The sequence below is a fragment of the Pongo pygmaeus genome, chromosome 8, assembly GCF_028885625.2.
Source record: "Pongo pygmaeus isolate AG05252 chromosome 8, NHGRI_mPonPyg2-v2.0_pri, whole genome shotgun sequence".
NCBI lineage: Eukaryota > Metazoa > Chordata > Mammalia > Primates > Hominidae > Pongo > Pongo pygmaeus.
In genome coordinates this window covers 30,550,064-30,572,625 of record NC_072381.2, presented here as the reverse complement: position 1 = coordinate 30,572,625, position 22,562 = coordinate 30,550,064, and the positions used below count along the sequence as shown (strand labels likewise).

General features: G+C 42.2%; 1 protein-coding gene across 20 annotated transcripts in view; it reads left to right on the top strand.

Moving 5' to 3' along the window:
* The window catches only part of SVIL (supervillin), a 189,336-nt gene that overhangs the window by 74,357 nt on the left and 92,417 nt on the right, over nucleotides 1–22,562 (top strand). For 2 of the 20 annotated variants that reach the window (XM_063669722.1, XM_063669721.1), the window contains exons 2-6: nucleotides 2,675–2,732; nucleotides 8,578–8,669; nucleotides 16,785–16,842; nucleotides 16,959–17,110; nucleotides 20,621–21,287. In XM_063669722.1, the coding sequence (XP_063525792.1) occupies nucleotides 2,675–2,732; nucleotides 8,578–8,669; nucleotides 16,785–16,842; nucleotides 16,959–17,110; nucleotides 20,621–21,287 (1,027 nt within the window). Of the gene's footprint in view, nucleotides 1–861; nucleotides 1,023–2,674; nucleotides 2,733–8,577; nucleotides 8,670–16,784; nucleotides 16,843–16,958; nucleotides 17,111–20,172; nucleotides 20,296–20,620; nucleotides 21,288–22,562 lie in introns of those variants that run through there. The other 18 variants (XM_063669705.1, XM_063669706.1, XM_063669710.1 and 15 more) reach the window with 18 other exon arrangements.

Below are 22,562 nucleotides of genomic sequence, written 5' to 3'. Positions count from 1 at the left end.
CAGGTACAGTGTCCAGAACTAAAGATACAAAGACAAACTCAGAGTGCCTGCTCCTAGGTGGGGGTGTGGTGAATCACAATCTTGATCCCACCTCCCCAAGATCCCGTAGCTCCATCACCAAACAGTTGTCTATCCAGGAGCAAGCTCTCGTCTAGCCCTATTTCCTTAGCTTGCAAATGAGACCATTTCTCTTGGTTCTCTGGAATGTTCCATTTTTCTGTACAATCAGTCTGTAATTATTGCGAATTTTTCTTGGAATTGCATGAGCATTGCTTGAGCTCACCAACTACATATTGTGGTTAAAATTAAACAGAGGGCAATCTAATAGGCAAAGCTTAACTTAATAGCTTCTACTTCAAATTAAAATTTTGAATCTCTGGTAATATCTGCCCTTTCTTTTCCCGCAGTTTCACTCATATGTTGTTCATAAATCTTAAGTATGGGTTTTTGGCTCTCTGTTAGGTAAAATACTTCATTTAACTTAGCCAAAGCCAGACTTGGAGCAGCCTGGAAATACTCAAGCATCCCTTCTTCCCAATACACGAGGGTCTCTGTAGGTTTTTCTTTGTGTGTGTGTGTCCGTAGGGAGAGGAAGTTGTATCTGACTCCTCCGATGATGGTTAGGTTGCAGCACTGTCTCCTTAGCCGGAGCAAATGCTGGGATGCGCCATGGCTTTGCCTTGGTCATCTACATCACCCACGTCCCATCACTGGGCTCCAGTCTGTTGCAGCGCCTCCAGGCTTAATTTCTGTTCATAATCTGATTATGGGGTCTGAGCTGTTCCAGCCAGCGGCCTCTTGCTTCTCCTGTACCACAGGCACAAAGACACAAGTGCCTGGTCGCTCTAGTCCTGCACTGTGAAAAATCTCAACCCAGTTTTGCTTAGACCAGACGAAGGTGGTTGCTGGCTGAGAATGAGCTGTAGAGCAGGCTGTGTGACCGAGCCGTCTGTGTGCAGCCATGTTCAGAAGCCCAGGTTTTTCCAGCTATTTGGGAGCTTTCAAATTCTCTGAGAAACAAGGTAAGGCAAGAGAAATATGAAATGCACTTATGTATGGATTTTATAACATAATGAATGCATGGGGTCCTCTGTTTTTCTTATGTATTCTCCTGTGTTCAGTTACTTATCCACATTTCCCCAAAGACACTTTAAATATCTAATTGAGTTTATAAATGAGCTTATCTTGTGATTGCTGATAATGTGAATTTTTTTCCCTTAGTAAGTTAAAGTTACTACTAAACCACTGAAACCTTTATGTAAGAAAAATTGCAAATGCAATTGGAATGCCCACACTTTGGATCAAATTCTAGATGTGCTGCACTTTGGCTAAAATATTTTTCTAAATCAAATGCTATACATACTAAATTATTTCCAGTAGGCATTGGTGAGTAGCGTCTTTTTATTAACTCTTCATGTGAGACAGTTTGGAACAAAATACTGTCTTTTCAGTGGCTTTCTTCCAGCACAGAGGAAAATACATGCTTTCAATTTAATTTCTGAAGTGGTGTGGCATGTTCAGTTCACTGATTGAACAAAAATGAAACACTAAGGTTATTTTGAGTATCATATTTGAAACTCAGCCATTATACATCCAAACTGTTTTCCAGCTCAAATGCACTATTGGGAAGTGACTTGAACAATTCAGACCTCAGATTCAGGAATTTCCTCCTACAGTACTTGAAAGCTTTTTGAATTGATTTCTCTTTGGTTAATTACATAACAAGATACTGTATAGTTAAGAGAAAAGCTTAGATGTTTTACTGGCATTATGGCTTTCATTTTATTGTATTTCTTTAGTTGGCCACAGTTCCAAATTCCAGGACTGAGGATGTATTTTGATGGATAATGAAGTGCCAACATCTGATATATTTTGTACTTATTTTTCCTTGGGCTTCTGCCCCTAAATATTAAAGAGCAAAAGGCACTTCCTTAGGGGAAGAAGTTTCTGTAAATGGTCTATTTGTGGTTTTCTTAGTGGACAAATGCTGTAAGCCAAAGGCTGTAAAACAGATTACATGCCATTAGACTGGTTATAAATTTTGTCTGTGCCTGGTTTTGATTAACCTGTTCATTTGGGATGTTTTTCCTGTATAGAATTGTTACCAGCTGTCTTTACGTAATACATATCTTGTCTTCAAAATACAAATAAATAGTTATTTTTATTGGTTGTTATTGTTTAGATTGTAGTGAGAGCAAAAGACACAGCTGAGTTGTCCTTTGCTCTTCAGACCCCACCCCCATTCTTTAAAGGCATCTCAAACATTTCTAGTTACCTGGACCAAAATTGCTTATTTTCTCCTCTATTCCTGAGTATATAGCTGCCTTATTTAGTATTTAATTGCTTTGAGTTATTCTTGTTGCCATAACAAATTTAAATGGTAACATTGAACTGTGTTAGAAGTATTATTGTTATTCTTGTTCTTATTATTTTCATTTACCCACGGAGTATGTTGGCTACTTTCCGGAAAAGAAAAGCAAAACTTGCCTATGTAAATTTCCATGTGGAATTTGATTCTTAGAAGGTGTCATTTTTGTATTTCTATTTTTTGTCTGGTTAATGGTTTTCTTTTTCTTAAATTATATGTTCAAAAGGAGTTTGGAGAGTTTTTTCTCACTGGATTTTTAACAATTTGTATAACTATTTCAATGTTACGTTATTTCTTTTCCCTTAGATTTCAACCAGAAAAACTTAAGCTTCCTTGGATTCCCACGTCAAAGGAAAGTTTCAAGGTAAAGTGGCCTTGTCTCAACAAGTGTGAAATTTTGAAGATTTGTCGTAGCTTTTAAAATTATTCTCTCGAATGTCTAACTCATGAGTTTCAATGTTTGGCGATATGCTTTCTCCCCAGAATTCGATTTATTAAAATGTATGAAGCAGAGGAATCTTTGCATTTAATTCTGCTTATGGAAACTATTTGGAGAACAGAATCTTGGTGTCTCTTGTCATTGCAAACTTTTAAAGGACTATTATCTTCTCTTTCTCACACCTGCCTCTAAGCAGGCACTGTCTTTTGCAATCTGTCCATCAAAGAAGGGAGCTAGATTCTTTTTAGAAATGGTTTAAACTTGTTTCTCTTCCCTCTCCTTTCCTCCTTCCTTCCTCTCCTCCCTCCCTCCCTTTTCCCATAGACACACACACACACATACACACACACACACACACACCATCCATCCATCCATCCATGTGAGTTATTCTTCTCTGGTGTTCCCAACTCTCTCTCTTAACCTTTCTGTACTTCCAGTTCCCTTGGCCACAGAAATTTATGGGTGCTAATTTGATTGACCTAATGTGCTAAAACTCCATGACACATCATCATGGATGTAAGAGAAGTGGAAATGAATGCCTGTGCCATACACAGTAGCTGTATCTCAGGTGCTTTTTAGTAGATTATTGTCTATATTAATAGAGTTTGATATTTTCAGATGGAGGCACAAAGTTGTCCCCTACACAGTCAGGCAAAGATCTCAATCTGTGCTTCATTATAGTGGAAGGACCCAGCCCCAATTTCCACACAGTTGCTCTTGTGCCTAAGGTATTATGACATTGTTCCTTGACCAAAAAGGATTTGCATTTCAACAACATTAGGATAGATAGGGGTCTAACTTCTGTCCTCCTCAGGCATTTGAAAATGGCAGTTGATCTCGTGAACACACTGGATGGGGCAAATCTTTGGTGTATTTCATCCACATCTTTTAAATGCTTATGCTTTATTTAATTTTTACACACAATATCATCAAACAGCACATCTAAGTATAAAGTTAATTAGAGCAATGATGATCCAGGGTCATCAGTGAGGTTGTCTTAACTGACTCACAAAACGTCACTTTTTTAATGGGATGCATCCATATTTCTCATCTTGGCCATGTTTTAATAGAATCTGAGGCTTGGTTTCTTTCTGTGTTTTGTTTTTTGTTTTTTTTTTTCTTTTTGAGACGGAGTCTCACTCTGTCACCCAGGCTGGAGTACAGTGACGTGATCTCAGCTCACTGCAAGCTCCGCCTCCTGGGTTCACGCCATTCTCCTGCCTCAGCCTCCCGAGTGGCTGGGACTATAGGCGCCCGCCACCAGGCCCGGCTAATTTTTTGTATTTTTAGTAAAGACGGGGTTTCACCATGTTAGCCAGGATGGTCTCGATCTCCTGACCTTGTGATCCGCCCGCCTCGGCCTCCCAAAGTGCTGGGATTACAGGCATGAGCCACTGCGCCCGGCCTCGGCTTGGTTTCTAATATGTCCCTAGCTGGTTGGTTTAACTGTCATGGAGCTAATAAGTGACTAAGGAAAAAAGAGACAGGAAGGCATTCCTTATTCAAGGATAGGAAAAGCAGGCAATATGAAAGTCACACACGTCAGTGGACAGAGACTCAAAGAGACACAGCTGTTCTCAAATCGTGGGTATTATGTCATGCATACCTATTAAAATGACAGCCTGTGCCATGGTGCTAAGTGTAAAATGGGCTGGAGGTACAAGAGCCTGCTTCCTTAAAAGAAATCTGGTCAACCAGACACCAGCTAAAAGAGACGAAAATATGAGCTAATGGGGCTTCATCTCCCGTATCTTGTAATTTAAACTTCAGTAGTGGAATGAACAGATTGCGGAGGAGACCTACACCGCATGGGTGCTGGACAGTCCTTGTAATAGTAGCATATTCTATGTTGTGAAAAATAGAGATGATAACAGCGGAGTATCCTGCTCTCCCTTTAATAAAATTCCCCCGTGTTGCTATGGATAGGTATTTAAGTAGGTTAATGGGACATGTTTAAAAGAAAAATTGTCACAGAAGCAGGGGGCATTCTCTTCTTAGAAGCAGAGGAAGGGGGGTGGCGGCACAAACAATCAGTCCTAAAGAACGAGCACTGTTTCAGGGGAGACAAAGAGAGTTGGAAAAAAATCCAAAAGGTGTTTCTCACTGTTAGAAAGTTAAAATCAAAATGCAGAAAATGAAGTGGATAGCACTAACTTTAGTATCTATGGAGAGATGCCTCCCTACTGAAACATAGGCTCTTACTTTTGGTTGAGCTCTAGTGAGACACCAAGGCCTGCAGAGGTTGCCCCTGCAGACACCCCTTTGTCCCTGAGGAAGTTGGGGTTGGGGGGTCACTGAAGAGGAAGGGCAGGATCCAGCATCCGAGAGCTCCATGCTTTTGGGGTCACCGGTCATGTGCATTAGTAATGGGCCCTACCAGTCTCCCTGCTGGGGGGCCTCTGAGTCAGAAGAAGCGGAGAGGAGAGGAGAGTCTGGACCCTCACAGGTGCTTGTGTTTCATCAGCATCAGATGAGCCGAAAAAGGTGCTCACTGATGAACCATCCTGAATTTTACAAGCACGTCTTACTTGTGTTTTCATTGATGATCGGTGCCCTCGGGTAGAGAAAGTTCAGGAAAGAAACATGATTTTTTTTAAAGAAAGAAACTCGATTTCACATGTTGATTTGAGGGGTCTTGCATTAATCACAGCTTGTGGCACTGCCTTGAGCCAGAGCCACACTTTCCAGCCCAGTCTGCCTGCTCCTGCTCCTCCTGTCTGCTCAGCTGATTTCTCAGAAGCCCCCAGTCATTTAGCGGGAGCAGGGGAGAGAGGCAGCAGAGACAGGACCAGAGGGTGATGACAGCCGTGTGGACTCAGTAATAAATGTTTACCCGGAAGCTGCAGATTCTAAAATCGATATTTTATAAACACGTGCAATTACGCCAGTTTTTCACACAGGTATGCAAGGTGAGCAAAGGTACTAAAGAATGATGTGTTCCAAATTATGCCCTGACCAAAGATGAAAGAAGGAAAGAAAGGAAGAAAGGAAAGGAAGGAGGGTGATAAGGAAGGGAGGGAGGAGGGGCTTATGACTGATGTTATTGACCGTATGTTCTTATAGTTATTCTCAATGTTTGTAATGATTTTGCCCCTGGCCATCACATCAACTTTGCATAAAAGGTACACAAAAAATACTTCAGGGTGAATTGTAGTATTCATTTGAAGTGTTTTGTAGTAATCATTCATTCATTCGACATATTTTAATTTTTTTTAAGATTTTTTAATTCTATCATTTAATTTTTTTAACAGACAGGGTCTCACTCTGTCTCCCAGGCTGGAGTACAGTGAAATGATCATAGCTCACTGCAACCTCAAACTCCTAGGCTCAATGGATCCTGCCGTGTCAGCCTCCTGAGTAGCTGGGACTACAGGCTTGTGCCACTGTGCCTGGCTAATTTTCCTATTTTTTTTTTAGAGATGGGATCTTGCTATGTTGCCCACGCTGGTCTCAAACTCCTGGGTTCAAACAATCCTCCTGCCTCAGCCCCCACAAAGTGCTGGGGTTAACGAGGGGTGTAATATACTTTGGGTGATGGTCACGATGGGCAGTGGGTTTAGGTGCTCTGCCCTGAGGACATGACCAGTCAACTGAGGCCCAGACCAGAAGCGAGACGAAGCCACACGATCGCAGGAGGCTGGAGAGGAGAGAGCTTAGGGGGAGGAAACAGCACATCGAGTGAACCACGTTAAGAAGCATCAGAGACTTTCCTCTTAGAGCTTTGGTTTTCTTTGGTTTCTGACCTGCCATCAAAAGGCTGCACTTCACGTGGGTGCTGGGACTATTTGTAATGTGTTTCGAGAAAATAAGTGCCTGTGAAGCCAGGGAGTGTCCGGTGACGACTTGTAAAGCTCACTCTGTAAATTCAGCAGAGTATTTAACTCAGGGACACTTTCTTGCTTTTCATTAGCGGCTCCATTGAGCTTTCTGAGAAACAGAAAGAAAGAGGAAAACGAAGACACACAGATGTTTATTTTTGAAAATAAGATATAGCATTTGTACCCCAAGGCAAGTGGCCCGAAAAGCTGAATATTTCAGGGATTGCATTATTTCACTTTAATGTAGAATTTTTTTCCTGAAAAGATTTTAGTTTCCCAAAGAAAGCATAGAGCTTTGTCAAGATGTTTAAATTAGCAATTAAATAATCAATGAAAATAACATGCCATTCCTTAAGTGGGGTACATTTCTGCCATTATTTAAATTTTTTAGGTTTCTACATTGAAAGGAGTAGTTACTGCCTTCCAATTCAGTGTCTAGAAGTCGGTGCTAATTCTAAGTTTCTGACTAGGCAGGTGTCCCAGGCTCTTCCAGCCAATCTGGAGTGTGGCTTATGATGCCTAATTATTCTCAAGACTTTTCATTAAATAATGTGAACACACTTACCTATGGAATATGAGCTTTGCTACATTGCATATGGAAAGACGAAGATTTCAGATGGGCTTGGTTCTAGGAGGGCGGGATGGTGGCCGTGCTTCGGACTGTGTGGAAGTTCTTTCCCTGTAGTTTATACAGGGTGTGGAGGTTATCAACTGTCCCACTCACACAGTATGCACAGCGGCTTCCTCGCTCTCTTCCTTGGCCTCTATGGAAATGCACCTGTACAGGGAAAAGGTCAGCTTCACAGTGAGTCTTTTTCAAGCCCATCTTTTCCCCCTCTGGAGGTCACACTGACCTTGAGGAACAGCAGTTCACTGTTTCCACAGGTTTGTTTTCTTCCTTCGAGGCAGCAGCACCCTCTGCCCTGCCCACTCCAGGCACATCAAAGACCATGGAGTTGGGTACACAGCAGTCTTGGGGTGACTGTGGCTAGTATGAAACTAGGAGACGGATTTGAATCTCATCTCCTCTTCCTGTCAAATATGAGTCTTTGGGCGAGTCACGTAACAATTTCCGGATCTGTAAACCGAGGATGGTACTAGTTCCAGTGTTGTGCTGCAGCCAGACGTGTGTGCCTCTCTCCCGACTTTGAGTTTAGTGAGTCCTGTGGGAGCCTGAGATCCGCCATGGAGGGAGTGTTGACATCACCGGTCAATATTACAAAGCAGGTGCTTTTTGCAGGGCCAGGTGGAGGGCCTGGGTGGGCGGGGCAAGAGGGCAGGGCCATTTGTACCTTTATAACCACACCACGGAGTAGTTCATACCTCTTAGGGTCTTGGGGAGATAATTAAGGAGATAGCTGGGGTGTGCTTAACATGGGGGAAAGTCCACAGTAAGGGGTCACTTCCTTTATTATTCTCCTCTTTCATTTCCTCTTTTATTCCAACACGAGTCTTCATGAGGCTTTCCAAACTTTTGACCATGCTTTGATGCCTTGGTTGTTTGAAGGCATCTGTTACTTTAATATAATTTTAACACTGGAGGACAGCGTGTAGATCACCTAGACAAGTTGTTGATTTTCTGAAGAAGAAATTGTAGCACAGAGAGGTTGAGTAATTAATGCAAGCTTGCACAGCTATTCTTAGGTCAAGAAGAGGTAGTCAGTCTGAGTTAAAGCTCATAACTCCCAGTTCAGCAATGTTTTCACACATCACACCACGCCACCCGCCAATCCTGCTGTAATTACTTAGTTGCACAAAAAATCACAATATTTACAGAAATATAAATAAATGAAAAAAGTTACCAATTTACTCCCCAATATAAAACATTTTACCTGCGATATGTATACATATTTAATGATGTGTAACAATATCATAATTTTTATGTTCTGCATTTTTTCACTTACATATCTTTATTTAAATGGACTTAACTTTACTAATGGAGTAATTTTTAGCTTTCAGAAGGAGTTCTCCCTCGAAGATAAAGAACAGCTCACTAACCACAAAAGAGGAATCGATGCTCAGCTTTTAGTTGCACTTCCTAAAGGTAAGGCTGTTCCTAAGTGACCAACCATGTCTAGGTGGATGCGTATTGTGTTGTCTGAATTTCCTCGAGCAGAACTCTCTCCCTAACCTCCAGCTTACAGTCTCCTTTGCGGCCCTTCCTGCGTCCTCCCAGAATTAGCTTCAATTCCCTTCCCTCTCTCTCCATGCATCCATGCATTTTTAATCCTCACCTTTCTACTCCTCCTTGCCCTTTAATTTTAGGCATCCTCAGGTTTTCGCCAGAGGCTGGATGTGGCGGGTGAGACAGGAAACATAAAATCAACCTGCCCTCATCTCTTTCTCCGTTTAACCTTCTCCAAGGGCAGTGAGTTCTGACCATACCCCCATTTCTTCTCTGTCCACCCACTCCTGCTGCCTCTGGAGGCTGCCCCAGGCCTTAGGGCTCTTTTTTTTTTTTTTTTTTTTTTGAGACAGAGTCTCGCTCTGTCGCCCAGGGTGGTGTGCAGTGGCGCGATCTCGGCTCACCGCAACCTCCGCCTCCCAGGTTCAAGTGATTCTCCTTCCTCAGCCTCCCGAATAGCTGGGACTACAGGCGCCCACCACCGCGCCCGGCTAATTTTTTGTATTTTTAGTAGAGACAGGGTTTCGCTATGTTGGCCAGGCTGGTTTCGACTCCTGACCTTAGGTGATCCGCCCGCCTCCGCCTTCCAAAGTGCTGCGATTACAGGCGTGAGTCACCGCGCCTGGCCAGGGCTTTTACATTTAACATCTTGCAGCTTCCTGCTGGGCTGAGAACAGCCCGTGCAGACTTATCATGACCATTTTTCTTCTTCCCCAAGTGGGCACTCACACGTGTTTGGTGAATTACTATTTCCACTGGTCAAGGCGCACATGTGGTAAAATATCTGCACCAACTATAAACCAATTCCCCCTAGTGTTACCTGTGAAATGACGTAAACATTGCTTGGTCTTTGTAACTAACCCTAGCACAAGAAATGATCATTAGTCTCAGCTCACAGAATATCTTCATCCTGACTGAGCTGTGGAAACCTTCCAGTGGAAGAAACAGATTTGATGGAAGGGCAGATTTTTTCTACTCTGAAAGAAAAAGCAAAAATCATGCCCCAAAGAAATTAGAACAAAAAACGTATTCTTTTAATAGAAAGTAAATCCAGTAAAAAAAAGTCCCGCTGACGAATTGGAATATATCCTGAGGAACTGAACGGATGATAGGCTGTGACATAGTCTGATGAGGGTGGATGTCTGAAAGACTCAGGGGATTTGGCCTGGTGAAGGAAACCCAGACAGAGACATGTGGCAATTTTCAAGAACTGACAACACTGTCAGCTGGAATACAGGTTTATTCTATGTTGCTCCAGAGGCCGAAAGTAAGAATAACGTGTAGAATTACAAGGAGGCAGATGAGATTTCATATCAACAAGAAAATTAATCGTTCATGGTACCTGGAAATGAGGTGGTCCACACTGTGCTCGCATCGGCTCTCCCCCAGAGTTTTCAAGGGCAAGTCAGTGGTCTCGTGTCCAGTTAGGACGGGTACAGATGGGGCATGGAACGGCTGTCAAATGGAATGGCTCTGCCAATGTTTAGGACTCTCTGTGAAAGACAAAAAAAAAAAAAAAATTTCCTCTGAGCCAAACTAAAGTGCTTAATACCTATGCAGATGATCAAAACAAAGTATAAGAACGAACAAATCCATATTAGCAATAGCTGAGAAAAGTTGATTAGGCAAAGTTCTACATAGCAGAGGTTGTTTCCACCAGTCAGAAGGGTCCCTCTTTCCCTTTCTGTATCCCAGTTCCTTTATTTGATGCATAATACCGCAGACAATATTATGAGCAGAAAAATCAAAAACAGGATGAAATGCTGGGTTCCTTAAGGTTCAACAAATGGTAACTTCATCTGTAATAAACTTTTAGAACACCTAAGCTTATTAGCCAGTTGTATTAAAAAATTGTCATAAATGATTATAAAAAATAAGTTTTACAAATCAAAGATGACGATTTTATGTATTCACCAGATTGATGTTTCTAAATTAACATGGTCCCTAAATCCTTAAAACATGCTTTAAAAGTGCCAGTGCCCCGGCCGGGCATGGTGGCTCACATCTGTAATCCCAGCACTTTGGGAGGCCAAGGCAGGTGGATTACGAGGTCAGGAGATCGAGACCATCCTGGCTAACACGGTGAAACCCCGTCTCTACTAAAAATACAAAAAAATTAGCTGGGCAAGTCCCATCTACTCGGGAGGCTGAGGCAGGAGAATCACTTGAACCCGGGAGGCAGAGGTTGCCATGAGCCAAGATCACGCCACTGCACTCCAGCCTGGGCAACAGAGCGAGACTCCGTCTAAAAAAAAAAACAGTGCCAGTGCCCCATGTCCCCTGAATTTCACCTAAATTCTCTACAGTCTTATTTCACGTATCTTTGCTTTTTATGAAAAAAATAGGCGGATTTGGAAAGACCAGCAATTTCGTTGTTTCTCTGATTTAACACATGTATTAATGATTTTATGTGTCAGCTCTTAGCAATATTATGTTAAAAAAGATTTGGTTATAATTTTATTTTAATGACATCAAGTTTTATGTGTGAGAAGTTTATAGAAGTCTCTTTCTGTTCATTTCCTGTGAAACTGGGCATTAAAGTGGTTGTTACTTTTTCTCTACGGGACTTCCTCTAAGTGTGTATCACAAACAAGTAATCAAGGGATTAAAAATCTTTACCTATGTAACGTTTATAATCTTAAAAAAGATTTTTTATTTAGGAATTATAAAGTGGACCAAATGTATTACTCCACTTTCTTTAGCAGCTTTATTAAGATACAACACATATACCATGCAATCCTATCATTTGAAGTTTGCGATTAGGTCGGTTCTGGCAATTCAGAGTTCTGCCTCCATCGGCACAGCCAGTTTTAGAACATTTTCGTGACTCCAAAAAGAAACCCTACACCCTTTAGCCGTCACCCCTCCCCCTTATTCCTCTAGTTTGTAATTGCTTGGTTTATGAGCTGCTTGTCTTTATATTAGTGGCTGCCATCCAAGAGTAAAAGTTAAAGGACTTTACTCCTGTGGGAAGTAAGATCAGAATATTCCAAATTTGGCCTGGGCTCTTGGGCTGTCGTGTGAAGCAGAGAAGTGTTCTTGGCGGTACCCCTGCCACTTATATTTCTTTGGAAGATTCTACTGTACTCAAGTGTTGGAGGACTGAACTCAACAATGTCTTAACCAGAAACCTTCTGTTTCTTAGAGCTAATGGAAGAAACTATGTTTCCCAAGAAAAGCACCCTGCAGACCAAATTGTCTAGAATATTGGTGTTATGTAGTCTTATTGCAAAGCCTATTAGGTGGTTGTAAATAACTTATGAAGTATTATAGCTCTGCTATCAAGTTTCCTTAAATCGCCTTACTTGAAAACTAACGTCCAGCTCCCATCAGAAATAACTAAAGAAATAGACTCACAGAGTCCCTATCGCCACAGTAGTACCACTCCAAATTACTCAAAGAAGAGGAACAGACCAACACAGCAGGTAAAATAAGGGACACGTGGATGTGTTTGGAAGTCCTAATGTATTTGAAAGCAAAGTAGAAAATGTCTCATTACAATGGAAATTAGACCATCGATGCTTATTTATATCTGGATTACATAATAACTACTATTACTAAACATGAACCATATATGAATTATAATTATGACACAGCATATAATCAATTGAATTACGGCTGGTAAACCTAATTTTAAAAAGCATTCTTATTCTTTTTTGTTAAGAAACACGCACTGAAGAATTTAGAGATAAAGGGGCCTCATGCTGCAATTGACTCAAATGATTCAGAAAAAAATACTATGTAAATATGTATGTGTATGTATGTACATAGACACATATGCACATATAAATATACTTAAAGAAAAAAGAATAAAAATAAACCCAATGTAGTAAAACGTTAACATATTATGAAGGATATCTCTTACATTTTCTGTACGTCTGATATTACAAAAAATTTTTTTGAAATTTTAAAAGAACACAAACCTTCAAGATTTTCAACCAGAAGGTAACTTTGGTAGAACTGTAGGTATGCTTTATAAATAAAACAACAGAGTTACAACATAGATTTCCACAGCAATGGTGACTTTCATGCATGATGTTTTTAGTATTGGCTTTATGCTAATAATAGTACAAAAACATGTTTTATATGATTAATAATAATATAAAATAATATAAAACATGGTTTATATAATAATATAATATATATAATATAAACCTTATTCTATATACATATATATATATATTTCAAGGCAGAATCACACTCTGTCACTCAGGCTGGAGTGCAGTGGCACAGTCTTGGCTCACTGCAACCTCCGTCTCCCGGGTTCAAGCAATTCTCCTGCCTCAGCCTCCTGAGTAGCTGGGATTACAGACACATGCTACCAGGCCTGGCTAATTTTTGTATTTTTAGTTTGTATTTTGTATTTTAGTTTTGTATTTTTAGTTAAGACGGGATTTCATCATGTTAGCCACACTAGTCTCAAACTCCTGACCTCAAGTGATCCACACACCTCAGCTTCCTTGCTGGGATTACAGGCATGAGCCACCATGCCTGGCTATTATTATTAATAATAATATAAAACAGATATGTAATATAATACACATTAATTATATTACATGTTAGTACAGACATGGGGAAAATAGGCAAAACTCAAAATGTCTCTCCGTTGCTTCTTTTTGTCTTGTACATCATTTCTTATAATCCTGTTTCTGTAGGAATGAGGCATATCTTGATAATTAAAAATATATTTGCTAGAAAGAATAGACTGAGAGGTCATCATTTGTTTGCTGGAGAGACTTTTTTATTTTCCTTTTAAAATTCACTATAGATTTTCACTAAGAATTAGTAAGCTCACCAATACATTTAAAGGACAATTTAATTTATAAGCTCATTTAATTCCTCAGTGAAATGATCAGAGAGGACTCTAAGGTGTCCCTTCAAGTACCCACTATGTTGATGGATTCTAGCTTCCAGGAGCAATAGGTTTGGCATAGCTTTGCGTAGAATCTGGGCTTAACTGAAAAGAGTGCAGTGCTGGGCTAGTGGCGTCTGTACTGTGTAACCTAGGGCGTGGGAGTCTAAGGCACAGGCTGTGTATTTGAAATTCTAGTACCGGGGAATCAGTGATTCTCAATGGTTCTCAATTTAGGGCAGTCCCTAAGGGGCTTTAGAAATATATGAGGATATTTTTGTGTCGCAGCAACTGGGGGTGATTTAGCATCACTAGCAGAACCTGGGACATTCAACATCCTGTGGTACACAGCTCACAGCAAAGCCACTTCCCATTCAGAAGCCATTAGCGCCCCCATAGTGATCTGGGAGCTCTCCAGAGCCAGCCTCCTGAGCCCATGACCCTGATGAGGTCCATCCGTGTGTCTGCTAGATCCTATCGTGAGAACTTCTCGTCTTATGCCCAGAAGTGGATGGCTATCAGAGGGCAGTGTTCACTGGAAGGGCAATAGGAAAGTCTACCTTTCCTGTGGATGGGAGGCTTGCACAGTCTCCCAGCTAGATCTTTCCTTCTGGAATATGGGAAATAGAGAATAGCAGGAAGCAACATGTTGCTTTGCTTTTCCATGCACTGTTGTAATCTTTTTTTAAAATGGCTTTAGTTGCATTTCTATAGAAAAATTTTAAAACTAATTAAAATTTGGATGAAATGAAAGTGATTTTCAGCAGTCTCTAATTAGAACCAAGAAAAGTCTATCTTAACTTTTTCCAGTGGAAGTTACATGATACTCTGTATATTAACGGTTTTGATACTTACCCAGTTGAAATAATGTGGGGTGAGAAAAGGGATATGTTAGGCCAGGCGCGGTGGCTCACGCCTGCAATCCCAGCAGTTTGGGAGGCCAAGGCGGGCAGATCCCTTGAGCCTAGGAGTTCAAGACCATCCTGGATAACATAGCGAAACCCTGTCTCCACAAAAAACAACCAAAAGCTAGCCAGGCGTGGTGGCACATGCCTGTAATCTCACCTACTCGTGAGGCTGAGTTGGGAGGATCACTTGAGTCTGGGAGGTTGAGGCTGCAGTGAGTCGAGATCGTGCCTCTACACTCCAGCCTGGGTGACAGAATGAGACCCTGTCTCAAAAAGAAAGGGAGCAGGGAGAAAAGAAAAGAAAGGGAAGGGGAAGGGAAGGGAGGGGAGGGGATGCTATTATGCTACTCAGGACCCGATTAATATTTTCTATTTCTCAGTTAGGGTTTGAGGCATGGGTTCAAGTTGTACCTTTTAGGCGCCCTTGGAATTTGGTTTTGATAGCTTCTTGAGTGGTCTTTTGAAAAATAGGGCTCCACTCTCCTCTTTGGGGTTTAAATAATTAAAACCCTTTGCTTTTGTCATCCTTGAAAATATTTTCAAAATATGTCCTACCAGCCATTAAAGTTTTGTCATCACAATCCCACTAGGGCTAATTTGTTGACAGAGAAGCTGTTGTTATTGACCAAGCCTCCTCTCCCAAGGCCGCATGGCAGGGTGCACCATTCTCATTATACCCCTGTCTTCTAAATAGGAACATAATTAGAACGAGGACTTCTCTGCCTCCAGCTACTCTGATTCCTGGGGAGGCCAACTGGGAGACCTTTTTGAAGTCAGAGGGAGAGAGGTTTTGTTTTTTCGAAGCCAGCTATCTCAACAAAAGCCAATTCAACTGAAGTTTTAAGGTGGCTGTCACTTAAAAATAAATGAAGAAAAACAAGGCTTCTATCCCTGAACACAAAGGGCAATATAAAACTTTGTGTGTGTATGCGTGCGTGTGTGTGTGTGTAGTTTTGACTCATTACTAAAAATTACCACTTAGAGAAAAGAAAACGGAAATTGAAGCCGTCGAACATCAGATTCCTTTGAGTTTCTCCTGTGACTCAGCCTTTCAAAACTTTTCATTGGCCCTGGCCCCGGGCTGTCCAGCCACCCCTCTCACTTTCTCCCACCCCATTTTGAGTCCTTCATAGAGTCACTCAGATGCGCCCTTATGAATTTAAGCTATTGAGGAGGAGGCAAAAAGAGAGACCTTTATTCTCCATGAACTTTGGCCATTTCTCCAAAGAAACAGTTGTCTGGCATCTCAGTAATATCCTTGTAGTCAGTATCATGTGAGAACCTCCCAACCTCAGCACAGCGTTTGCTCTGTTTCTCCAGTGCTGCCAGAAACATTGGGGTAATTACCTTACCCATCATCCACCTAAATTATAGCAAGGAAACCATTGTTAACATTTGCTTCCAGTGAAAGCCTGTACAGGGAGGCGGAGGACCTGTGTTCATCTAAACTGTAGCTAATTGAAGCGGCCACTTTAGGCACTGTTGGAAACACAATCAGATAGTTACAGCCATTGACAGATTCCGTGACAGGGTGGAGGAGAAGCGGCTGTGAGTTCATGCTTGTAGCTTGCCGACGGCCCTGTGGGGTTCACACTCCTAGTCTATACTTCTGTAAATGATTTCCATAATAGAAGCTTAGAATACTTTGTTAAATCAAACAAAAGTTAGAAACAGTTGCTGAGATTTCTGCCTAAAATACTTTCTTAGAGAGAGCTTGCTCGTCAGGTCTCCCTTGATTCCCCTAGATGAAATAAAACCTTCTCCCTTACCCTGTAAGGTTTTACTTCTTAGCCAACCTATATATGTGACATTTACATGAGTCACATAGCTAGGTGTTGCAATATATATACAACAAAACATTCTATTTAAATTATTTTAATGTATGTGATTTTAAATAGATTACATATGTATTTCATATTAAACAGTATGTTGAGTGAGCATGTCTTAGTTTTGCCTTGATAACTCTGTCATTTTTATGGGCATCAAATATTCAGCTTGACCTTAGAAGAGGATGATGCATCCTGGGGGTGTGTGTGTATGTGTGTGTGTGTGTGTTTGTGTGTTTGTGTCTGCACACTCTTATTCATTTGGCATCTGCCTCCCCTACTAGGAAACAGTTTCCAAGAAAGCAGGAACTTGGTCAGTTTTGCATGTCACTGTTACATAGGAACCAAGAACTGAAATTTGCAGTTCAATAAACACATTGCATGAATGAATAAAATGAGCGCATGACTACTAAATACTATATTTTGTCCTTTTTTGGTTTTCTTCTAGTTGCAGAATTAAGACAAATCTTTGAACCAAAGAAAAAAGAATTCTTAGAAATGAAAAGGTAAGATCTTTATAGTGGGAGTTAGGAAGTAGAAGAGAGCTTGGCAAAGCAGTATTCCATTTTCCTTTAGACTCAATCGCTGTTGCTCACTCCGCCTCTTGTGGTGTATTTCACAGAAAAGAAAGAATTGCCAGGCGCCTGGAAGGGATTGAAAATGACACTCAGCCCATCCTCTTGCAGAGCTGCACAGGGTTGGTGACTCATCGCCTGCTGGAGGAAGACACCCCTCGATACATGAGAGCCAGCGACCCTGCCAGCCCCCACATCGGTGAGCGTGGAGCTGGGTGGCCCATTTTCCAGCAGGCTGCCTGGCTGGTTACAAGTTGCCCTTTCCACCCAGTGGTATCAGAACATGAGATATTCCACAGAAGTGAATTGTGTGGATATAATTTTTTTAACACAAGGTTTCACTCTCTCACACAGGCTGGAATGCAGGAGTATGATCATAGCTCGCTGCAGCCTTGACTCCTGGGCTCAAGCTCAAGGGTTCTCCCGCCCCAGCCTCCTGAGTTGCTGGGACTACAAGCTTACACCACCACATCTGGCTAATTTTTTTTTAAACATTTTTGTAGAGACAGAGTCTCACTATGTTGCCCAGGCTGGTCTCAAACTTCTGGCTTTTAGTGATCCTCCCACCTTGGCCTTCCAAAGTGCTGAAAATACAAGCGTGAGCCAGTGGACTTGGCCTAATTTTTTGTTAAATGTATTTGTTTTTTGTTTATTTTTATTTTTATTTTTTTTAGAGACAGAGTCTCACTCTGTCACCTAGGCTGTAGTGCAGTGACCTGATCAAAGCTCACTGAAGCCTCAACCTCCCAGGCTCAAGTGATCCTCCCACCTCAGCCTCCCGAGTACCTGGGACTACCAGCGTGTGCCACCATGCCCGGCTATTAAATAGATTTGCTAAAAACAGCAACAACATGTATGTCATCTCTGCCCCGCCTCACGGATCTGGCCTTCCATGTCACAGCAGTATGAAACGATTCCCCTCGCACATTGTTGGGTAACTGAGAGCCAGTCATTTTCCTCCCTAGACTGGGGCCCTCAAAGGCAGTAACTGTGTCTTTCTTCACCCTCAGGGCCCAGCACTGGATCTGTGCTCTAAGATAGGGGCCTCTCAAGGTTCTCCCCTAGTACAGGGAGCGGCTGCTCTCAGCAGGGAGCCTTAGAGTCAAAGCTGCACCTTGAATGAGTATGGTTGTTACTTTAGAGATGCAAGAAAACTTTCTATTTAAGTTATCTTAATGTAGATAATTTTAAATACGTTGCATATTTATTTCATATTAAACAGTATGTTGAGTGCGCATGACTCAGCTTTTCCCTAATCATTCAGTCATTGTTGTCATCAGATATTCAACTTGACCTTAGGAGAGGAGGATGCACGCAGGGCTGCTCTTCCCACCACAGTCCCTGGCTCTGAGGCGCTGTGCTGCTGCTTTTTATTTTTTATTTAATTGTATTTTATTTTTGGAGATGAAGTTTTGCTCTTGTTGCCCAGGCTGGAGTGCAATGGCGAGATCTTGGCTCACTGCAGCCTCCATCTCCCAGGTTTAAGCGATTCTCCTGCCTCAGCCTCCGGAGTAGCTGGGATTACAGGTGCCCGCCACCATACCGGGCTAATTTTTTTGTATTTTTAGTAGAGATGAGGTTTCACCATGTTGGCGAGGCTGGTCTCGAACTCCTGACCCCAGGTGATCTGCCTGCCTTGGCCACCCAAAGTGCTGTGATTACAGGCGTGAGCCACTGTGCCCGGCCATGCTGCTGCTTTTTATAGCCAGTGTTTTCTAGTTTCTAGCTCAGAGACAGCTATTGATCTCATTTTATGATGTTATCAGTTTACTTGTCTCTACGGTTTCCAATTTCCTGTGGCCAGAAAGCTAGAAAACTAAGATATTTTAAAATCACATGCAATTATTAAAAAAAAAAAAAAAAAAAGGCTGGGCTTGGTGGCTCACACCAGTAATTCCAGCACTTTGGGAGGCTGAGGCAGGAGAATAGCTGGAGCTCAGGAGTGCAAGATTAGCCTGGACAACACAGCCAGACTCCATCTCTTAAAAAGTAATTACACGCTTGAAATATCAATACACAGATCAGAGTCCCAAAATTTATAGCCAGAAATAAACCGTAGTGTACCTGAAATGGTAATCTGTGTGGTATATGATAGTTTAAGCTTCACATAGTAGTGAGAAAAGGAAGAATTATTTAATAAAATCATAATGAAAAAAATGGATTTGCCAGAGGGTGGGAAGAGGCATATCCCTCTTCTCAATTCATACCAAACTCCAAAATTAGTTTCAGTTACTCACCTGTTTAATTTAAAGAAAATAATGGAAAAGATACGTGAATATTTAATTCAGGTGGAATGAAAAAGGCCATGTGGTTAAGGTAATAATGGAATGCCTGTTACATAGACTGTTAGGACCCTTTAATGATGTCTTCAAAATAGATTTCCAAATATGGGAATTTTTTTTTTTTTAAGACAGAGTCTCACTTTGTTGCCCAGGCTGGAGTGCAGTGGCATGATCTCGGCTCACTGCAACCTCCGCCTCCCGGGTTCAAGCGATTCTCCTGCCTCAGCCTCCTGAGTAGCTGGGATTACAAGCACGTACCACCATGCCTGGCTAATTTTTGCATTTTTAGTAGAGACGGGGTTTCACCGTGTTGGTCAGGCTGGTCTCGAACTCCTGACCTCGTGATCTGCCTGCTTCGTGATCCGCCTGTCTCAGCCTCCCAAAGTGCTAGGATTACAGTTGTGAGCCAGCTGGGAAAACATTTTTATAGAATGCGGAAAATATTTTTATAGAACATTAATAACATTAAATATTTTATAAAGAAAAAATTATATGAAAAACTAGAAGGAATATATAAAAATGTTATTAGTTTGTAGGGTGATGATTGGTAGTTTTTTTTTTTTTTTTTTTTTGAGAGAAGGTCTTGCTCTCTTGCTCAGGTTAAAGTTTAGTGGCACGATCGATCATAGCTTACTGCAGCCCTGAACTCCTGGGCTGAAGCTACCTGCCCACCTCAGCCTCTTGAGTAGCTGGCACCATGGACATATGCCATCATGCCCAGCTAATTTTTAAAATAATTTTTGTAGAGGCAGGGTCTCACTATGTTACCCAGGCTGGTCTCGAACTCCTGGCCTCCAGCCACCCTCCCACCTCAGTTTCCCAAAGCGCTGGGATTACAGGTGTGAGCCACTATGCCAGGCTCATATTAGATATTTCCTATATCAGGCATGTGTGTTATAATTGGGAAAAAAAACACTTCTGTAAAAAAGAAAAGCCTGGTGAATAATGATATGGGCCATATTGTTATGGTTACTCTCAGATCCCCGGAAACCAGCATCCATCACTTGTCCAATGACAGCAGCTCACTTGTCTGCTGTCTTTCCCAGAGGACTCAACTCATCCTATGGCCTCCCACGTGAAATACTGAACTCCACAAAAAAGGGTAAATCAGTAAGGGGAAATAAGCACTGAACAAAGACTGAGGCACTCTGGGGAGTGAAGGGGCTGAGCTTAAGTTAAAGCCACACCTTACGGGGCTTGCAGAACGTGCACCATTCACAGCCTTTGTAGATTTCACTGCAGATCTCAGACTTCTTCAGCAGCCCAGGTAAATAATCACTTTAGGCAAACACACCTCGGTGAGAAACTGGTCCTTCACAGCATGGGCACCCAGATGTGTACTGTGTGCAGTAGAGGGTGTCATTCTGTGTGTAAATACATGTCTTTACTTGAAATCTGCACCTCTCATCCATGTGACCTTATTGTAGGCCGATCAAATGAAGAGGAGGAAACTTCTGATTCTTCTCTAGAAAAGCAAACTCGATCCAAATACTGCACAGAAACCTCCGGTGTCCACAGTGACTCGCCCTATGGTTCGGGTACCATGGACACCCACAGTCTGGAGTCCAAAGCTGAAAGAATCGCAAGGTACAAAGCAGAAAGAAGGCGACAGCTGGCAGAGAAGTATGGGCTGACTCTGGATCCCGAGGCCGACTCCGAGTATTCATCCCGCTATACCAAGTCCAGGAAGGAGCCTGGTGCTGTCGAGAAGCGGGGAGGAAAAAGTGACAAACAGGAAGAGTCAAGCAGAGATGCGAGTTCTCTGTACCCCGGGACCGAGACGATGGGGCTCAGGACCTGTGCCGGTGAATCCAAGGACTATGCCCTCCATGGAGGTGACGGTGCTTCCGACCCAGAGGTGCTGCTGAACATAGAAAACCAAAGACAAGGTCAAGAGCTGAGTGCCACCCGGCAGGCCCATGACCTGTCCCCAGCAGCTGAGAGTTCCTCGACCTTCTCTTTCTCTGGGCGAGACTCCTCCTTCACTGAAGTGCCACGGTCCCCCAAGCACGTGCACAGCTCCTCCCTGCAGCAGGCGGCCTCCCGGAGCTCTTCCTTTGGTGACCCACAGCTACCCCCTGAGGCCCGACCCAGGTAAGCATCCAGCCCACGTTAAGCATCCTGAACGCAGGAGAATACCTTCTTTTTGCCTGTCTGTGTGATAGGGTTTGGTATTCTTAGCATCTTGTGGAGGTCAAGGCTCATTGGAGAAATATCATGGTATATGATTCTTTTTTTTTTTTTTTTTTTTTTCTGAAGACAGGGTTCCACTCTGTTGCCCAGGCTGGAGGGCAGTGGCACTATCATAGCTCACTGCAGCCTGGAACTCCTGGGCTCAAGCAATCCTCCCGCCTCAGCCTCATAAGTAGCTGGAACCACAGCACATGCCACCACGTCCGGCTAATTTTTACGTTGTTTTTTTTTTTTTTGCAGAGACAGGGTCTCGCTATGTTGCCCAGGCTGATCACAAATTCCTGGCCACAAGAGATTCTCTTGTTTGACCTCCCAGTGCACTGGGATTACAGACATGAGCCACTGTACCTGGCCTAAGATTCTTACATTTCGGCCATATCAAAACAGGTTCTACCAAAGCAGGAAGCCTTGTGTTCTTTTTCTTTGTGTGTTTCTTATGTTCTTTTTAAAAACAAACTGAACAGGTGTCACGGGGACACTTTCATGGACTCCTCACTTCAGGACCCTCTTACTGGGTTTCCCACCCCCCTTTCATAGTTTATCTTTTCGCCGCTTTTCTGTAATCATATCAGAGACTGATGATTTTTGGTGATTGCTTTTGTTGCTGTGATTAGAATCACAGAGCAGAAGCAGCACCACTAACCAGTGGAAGCATCTCAGCGAAGAGCACAGGAGTATGACTGCAATATACACGAAATAGAACTAGAATGCCTAGTTCTGTAAGTATATCACACACTAGGACACAGGTATGTGCGAGAACCCCGCATTATGAATATCAGCTGTTAAAGAAACCACTGTGTGAAAAGATCCCCTCAAGATAAGAGCAGCTCCCATTTGGAGAAATTGAAAAAGGTATAAAATCAGAAAGGTGACAGAAGAGAATATATGTTTACTTCCAAATTTAAATTTTAAAAGTGTGATGACTATATTAAAAGTGCAATTTACTTAACTGTCCCGCTTAAAGGTTTGGGGTAATTGTCTAGGTGGATCTTAAGTGTATTTTTCAGTTCAAGCGAGCAATAGTTTCCCAGGTTAATTGAGAAGGGATGAGAACCTAAGGTCAGGGAGATTCATTCTGAAAGAAAAAGATTCATATGTGGGAAACACCCCTATTTGTTTCCCACTGGGACAGACGGGTGCACATCTGGTCATCTCTAAGTGGCAGTAACACATATG